Genomic DNA, 6,806 nt, shown 5'->3' on the forward strand with positions numbered 1-6,806 from the left:
TATCAAGTCAATACATTCTTCAAATACTTTCTTGTGAGTTGTTTCAGTTTCAATAACCCTTTTCATTTATCGATTGAACAACATTCAACCAGAAATCTTATACCACAAGTATCGCACTAGAGATTTTATGAATCAAGTATCTTCAATAAACTATGCTTTGTAATCTCTCTGGCACACGTTCAGAAGGTAAAGACAAAACTCTCAACAATATCACAAACTTCGTTAGTCTTCACAAAAATGCAACTACGACTACTAAAGCAAACTCTCAAGAATAATGGCAGCAAATACATTAATCATCCACATAAGGAAGGATACAAAATCGGTAAGAATAATAACAGTCATCATAAAGAAAATGTAAAATCTGCAACAGAAAAGGAAAGAAAAATTGATCCCCCAAATCACACAATACACTAGGAACAAGAAGTCCAAGAAGACAAATAAAAGAAAATAATACTAGCCAACACAAACAATAACATAAACTATGAAGAGGGAATTAATAAAATTACAACTAATTTTTTTGTTTACCTGTGAAGTAAGGATATAGGCCATTGCTTGAACCATTCAACAACATTCTTTTGTTTTATATATGTTTTGTCGATTTATCTGTTTGTCTTTTCTCTTCTCGAAAAATGTACACTATAAATATAATTGACATTGGTCTAACTTCTACGGACTTTTTTTATATTTATTTCAATATTTTAGAAAAATAAATTTAAATTCATTTACCTATCTAAAAAGTATTTCAAATTTATCAAATAATAGTACCACAAGCACAATTAAGTATATTAAAACGTCTTACTTTCATATATTTTATTTAGTTTTATATTTGTTCTTTATTTATTTAACTTAAAAAGGGAAAAAGTACTCGCCTTAGTAATTTTATATAATACAAATGGGTAATTTAATAAACTGAGTAAAACAAGAGAAATACGAAGTATATGAAATAAGAAGCTATATTATAATCTCATTCCAATTTTTTTCTGGTTGTAAAAGTTAAATCAAGAAATAACTTAAGAAGTTAGTAAAAAAAAAGCGTCTCTCTCTCTCTCTCTTACATAAAATTCTATCTTATTTATTCTTTCTGGAATTTTAATTCAACTCAAAGCCTAATGGTTGTATAGCTTTAATTAACTCATATAAAGATGGATTATCTATATGTAAACACATATAAATTTCAACTCAAAGCCTAATAGTATAGCCTAATTGGATTATTAGGTTGGTCTAACAACTAATTGACTTATAGACTTGTATAATTTAAGGGCAAATTAACTAGTTAAGGTAAATACCTGGACATGAAAAAGATTTATTGAATTATTCGTAGAAGACGCATGATATAATTTCAAAATTCATTTGTATCTCCTCTAATTAACTACAACATACACATATTCTGTTTGGTAATATTTTTTTTCTAGGTATTAAATTGTGTAAAACTACAAATTAATCACATTATTCCGCTCTCATCGAATAATAATTTGTCAACAAATATTCACTTTGTTTTAGTTAATCTTTATGTAAATTATTATGTATGGACGCTTCATTTTTATGAATATAGTTGCATTCTCTAACTTCGGATGAGACTGTAATAATAGTTGGTTTATTCTTTCTTCTATTTATTTGTTATTGGATAAACAAAACACATAAAACCATAATATTCATATACAAGAAACTATCTAAATCCAACAATTTTACCTCGTCTTCTTAAGAAAAATTTACTCATCTTAATGCTTGAGTTTAGAGAGTAAAGGTCTACCAGAATAGAACAAATTACTTTTCCTATGCATCACGTCCACAAGATTAACAAACTAAACTTTGAAGATATACCGAATTTCAACCAATTTTTAAGGAAGAAAAATGCTATAAAAAAAGGTAAAGAAATCAAATTGAAGAAATGACATATTTATAGACTAATTCGTGACCGTTCGAATAGTCGTGTCCTAATTTCTTCAATTTGGTTATTTATGAAACGATGCAATCATTCGGGAAGGAACACAACTTATGGAATTGAAAAGATAACCCTATATGAAGAGTTACATACCATTTATTCCAACATTATTAATAGTCACTTTTCTTATATTATCAATGTTGAAAATGTAATTAAAGTTTTACATTGATTAGATAAGGTGATGATCATAAAATATATAAGTGAAAGTAACTATCTCCAATTATATATGATAACTTTTTGTGAAAGTTTACGTCCAAAATAAACAATATCCTAAACTGAACAATATCATAACGTTTAGGTGAGAAATAAAAAGGTTGGTGGGGAAAAAGTCTCTAATTATTAATATTTATTCGTTATTAGTGTTGGAATTATTATTACAAAAAAGAAGAAAAGAAAAAGAAAAAGAAAAAGTTTCTCTAGCTAATGTTAATACAAGATACAATAATAATAATATAATAATTAAGCAAAGTGGCGAGAATAGGGTAATAGTAGTAGTAGATGCATTTAGAAAAGATAATATATGCAAAATGCAGCAGAGAGAGAGATGTCGTCAAATTAATGGAAGAGCTAGCTTTAGGGAAAATGAAATTCCAGCTCGTTGGGATGATGATAATGATGATGATGAAGAAGCTAAGCAGCACAAGTGGGTGGTATTTTAGGAATGCCTTGTCGTTGGAGTTCCACTTTCACACTGTCTAAAGACGGAGGCTTTAATCCAAGAGGAAGTGGTAGCCATGGCTTTGCTAAAACATCTCCGATCGCTGAGTCAACACTCTCTTTTGACTGCCAAATCCACCACTTTTAATTATTTCTATTTCGTTATGTAAAAATTTTAAATTTATTCATTTTCATGATTTTATATCCAAACGGGATATAGAGCTTACTGGATACGAGTCGAGGGGCGGGTGAGACGGAGAACGGCCGACGGTGGTGGTACTGCTGGTGGGCTCTGCTTTGTACATCGGATGAGGCGGTGGGATTACCGAGAAACCTGCCCCACCAAATCTCTGCAACCAAAAAAAACATAATACATTAATTTTTTTTTATCCAAACTTCTTAAAGAAAAATACTTAGATATATCTTTCGAATAATATCTATCTTTGTGTCTAATTTGATTTATCACGTAGTAAATTTTTCTTATTTCTTTATAAAAATATTTTAATCTTTTTTTGGTGCAAGTGATGAGAGAAGATGGGACCCAAGTATTTCCTCTTTCAAAAACTATTATTTCTACTGCCTACCATCTCACTTCTTGTAAATATCCTTACCAAGTCATGTCATGACGAATCAAATTTTCTTTTTTATATTTTTGCATAAACCCTTTCATTTAAATGGGAACTGAAGATCAAGAAAAATATTTCATTTCATATGATATATGTATTATAGAAAGAGTATCCATGTATTTAAAGATGTATATGAGAAACATACAAGTAGTTAGAAAACAAGAGTGGGCTCAAATTAGAGGAAAATAGGGAAGTTGGAAAAAAAAAACCTAGCTATAAAAACCAAACTTATCAGTACTAACAGAACAAGAATTTTAACCAACAAATCCAATCTAGAAAACTATTCCACCAGTTGAGAACAAGCCTAATTGAATATTTTAAAATAATTAGCTAAGTCCTCATTTGGTAACCATTTGATATTTGGTTTTTGTTTTTGAAATGAAGTCTATTTCATCCACATTTCTTACGAAAGCTTGTATATTTCTGACGTACAATGATTGAATTCGTAGCCAAATTCCAAAAACAAAAACAACTTTTTGAAAACTTATTTTCTTAGTTCTCAGATTTGGAAAGATGAAACCGAATTTTGAGAACTAAAAAATGTAGTTTTCAAAAAGTTGTTTTTATTTTTGAAATTTGCCTATGAATTCCACTCTTATATTTAAAAAAGATGCAAATCATTATAAGGAATATAGACGAATTAAGATTAATTTTAAAAAACAAAAACAAAAACAAAAAATTAAGTAGTTATCAAACATCGTAAGAGGACTAAAACTGCCCACTTTCCTACTTCTTACTCCAACTCTACATATGGGTTTGTGTGGACATTCAAACTTCTTTAACATCTTGATTAATGTAAATCTTAATTAATTGACACAGCATAGAAAAGAAATGATTTTCATAAACTTATTCATTGAGCACAACAAAACTAACGAATACAAATAAAACCCACATCAAAAAATTATGAAGCGATTATATTTCTATATTATCTTATATGGTTAGAAAATTCATGTTTTAAATGGAATCCAAAATGTTGCAAATGCAAAGAGACAGATAGAAAAACTCCAAGGAACATGAGTCAGAAAAGAACACAGATAAATTACCGTGGTCGGAATTGGCTGTGGGAAGCATGGCGTTCCTGGGGTTAAACCGTTTGGAACCTACACAAAATACCAAAAATATGAAAATAAAAAGTTTGTACAACTCGTGAGTGAGAGAAAAAAAAAACATTACAAAAAAAAAAAAGAAAAAAAATGAGTTCATTTTTTTTTTTAAAAAAATATTATACCCGTTGGTGGTGGTGGTGGTGCCAGTAAGAAGGGTCAGGGGGAGGAGGAACGGCGGCGTGTGACCATGAAGATGGCGGAGAAGTGGATGGAGGTGGCGGAGATGGTGAATGTGGGAGGTGCTTAGGCCACACGTGCATTAGAGATTGATCCATAGAAGGATGACCCCACACGTGTAAAGGCCTAAAATGAGGGTGCATGGGCGTCATGGGCGGAAATCCCATGGTGGGTGCAACCCATGGACTCACCTCTCTCTTCCCTCCTCCACCACCTCCACCGCCGCCGTACATCTGCCGCCTTTGACTCCAACTCGCCGCCTCCGCCTCACGAGCCAACAAATGTTTTCGATGCGACCTATATTTCTGCCAAAAATAAAACACACACACACATGTTTTTAACCTTCATTTCTCCAAATTCATTAATTATTACAACCTAACAACCTAAGAAATTTAAATACACTCATTAAATTTTCTTCCACTGAAAAAAAAAAAAAAATTATAGAGAGAGTGAAATTACTTGAAGATGGCTAGCAACGTTATGGCGAGTGAGACATTCAATTCCCATAAGCTCCAATATTCTAGAAGGAACTGCCTTATCCACTCCCAATTGCTCAACGGCTTGCACAAACCGCCGGTGCAGCTCCGGAGTCCAATCCACCTACACCAGAAAAAACATACATATAATTCCTTTAAATTTCCCAACTTTTTTGCAAATAGAAAGAAACCCTTATCTTGAAATATCAAATTATTACCTTAACTTTTCTCTTGCCTTGAGAATTTTTGGATTGAGAAGAACACTTTTGGGGTTTAAGAATTTTATCGCCACCATCTTTCACCAAAGGGTTGCCTTCTTCAATAATATTAGTTGGTGTGGCCAATTCATCATCTCGTCTACTCAAAATCTCTTGATCCACCACTTGTTCACAAGATCTCGAATCCAAATCTTTCTCATCTTCATCATCATCTTTATTATTATCAATAATCTTTAATGTATTGTCGTCGAATTTTTCTAAACATACCGATGAAGCGTTGACTTCCGACTCCTCACCACCACTAACGGAGAATTCAGCGAGGAGTTCAGGATCCATCTCCAAATCAGGCAACACATCTCCATCGTTGATTCCCACAAAAAGATCATCGAAGTTGATGCTGTCAAGCAAATTTGTATCATCATCAAAGTTGGGAAAATCATCAAACCTCTCCATGTCTCCTTGTTTCTCATCTTTGTTGCCACTCCTAATAGGTGACAAGGCAAGCATTATAAATTTCTCAACCCTATTTTTTTTCCCACTTCTTTCTTAAAATAGAAGTAGATAGAGTACACAATCCCAAAAACAAAAATTTGCCCTAAAGTTTCAAACTTTGCATAAAATTTACAAAAGGACTCAATTGGGTAATCTTGCTTTCTATTGATGTGAAGAAGATTGATCAAAAAAAGGAAACTTTTTTTTTTTCCTTCGTTCTTCTAATTGGTGTGAATTAGAAGAACTTGGAGTAAAGGGGTGGTTTAATTTAGAAGAAAAGAAGAGAAGAGAGGTAGCTAAGGGCTTTGGATCTCGGCCACAACTTGAGTATTTTAGATCTCTAGCAATGTCAGAGATTTTGTTTTAGCGTTTTTGTTCTGTTTCAAGAATTTCCTCTTTCAATTTTTCCCCTTTTGAAAAACTCTTGCTTGTGGATGCCCTTTTTTTGATTTTTTTTTTTTTTGGGAGGAAGTGCTTGCTCGTGAACTAAATAATTGTTTTGCCAAAAAGCTTTGAATGAGGAAGAAAGGAGAGAGAGAGAGAGAGAGAGAGAGAGAGAGAGAGAGAGAGAGAGAGAGAGAGAGATGTCAGAGAGGATTAGAATGGGAAGTTGATTGACATAGAATCATATAATGTATATATCTATTGTACAGTGAAACAAGAAAGCGATGTTATCATGTGGGCAAACCCAATTGAACAAATTGACCTTTGTATTTATTTATGTTCTTTTTTCTTTTAATTGTGTGGATAACAAATAACAAAATACAATTTTCTTTTCTTTCTTTATGTTCATAATATACCTTAAATAATAAGAGGGTGTTTGAGGCACGGAGTTGATTATTATAGTCAGTGGATTATAATAGTTAGTTGGTTGTATAGTTAATATTTAGATTGTAGATTATTTTAGTCCAAGTTATAATAGTTAGGAGGCGTTTGGTGCAATGAATTAGTTATTATAGCCTTAGGTTATTATAGTTGGATTATAATAGTTTGTGTTTGGGGTGTAAATTATTTTAGTTTAGGTTATAATAGTATATGTTCGAGATGTAAACTATCTCAGTTTGAGAAAGAAATAGTAAACACTCTAGCAAAGAAAAAAATGATAAATGTAA

The 6,806-nt window shown here is 31.8% G+C and overlaps 1 protein-coding gene across 1 annotated transcript; it reads right to left on the reverse strand.

Moving 5' to 3' along the window:
- Nucleotides 1-2,256: 2,256 nt before the first annotated feature.
- On the reverse strand, nucleotides 2,257-6,306 carry GLK2 (GOLDEN2-like 2). Its single transcript, XM_039046748.2, has 6 exons — nucleotides 5,203-6,306; nucleotides 4,968-5,108; nucleotides 4,454-4,813; nucleotides 4,269-4,325; nucleotides 2,827-2,949; nucleotides 2,257-2,725 (listed from the first exon to the last, which is right to left on the reverse strand). Exons 1-6 carry the CDS (start codon nucleotides 5,707-5,709, stop codon nucleotides 2,573-2,575), a joined length of 1,341 nt encoding a protein of 446 aa, XP_038902676.2. The 5' UTR covers nucleotides 5,710-6,306; the 3' UTR covers nucleotides 2,257-2,572.
- Nucleotides 6,307-6,806: the final 500 nt, after the last annotated feature.

Source organism: Benincasa hispida, chromosome 10 (genome assembly GCF_027475165.1).
Source record: "Benincasa hispida cultivar pf3 chromosome 10, pf3_genome.v1.1, whole genome shotgun sequence".
In the NCBI taxonomy this organism is placed as follows: domain Eukaryota; kingdom Viridiplantae; phylum Streptophyta; class Magnoliopsida; order Cucurbitales; family Cucurbitaceae; genus Benincasa; species Benincasa hispida.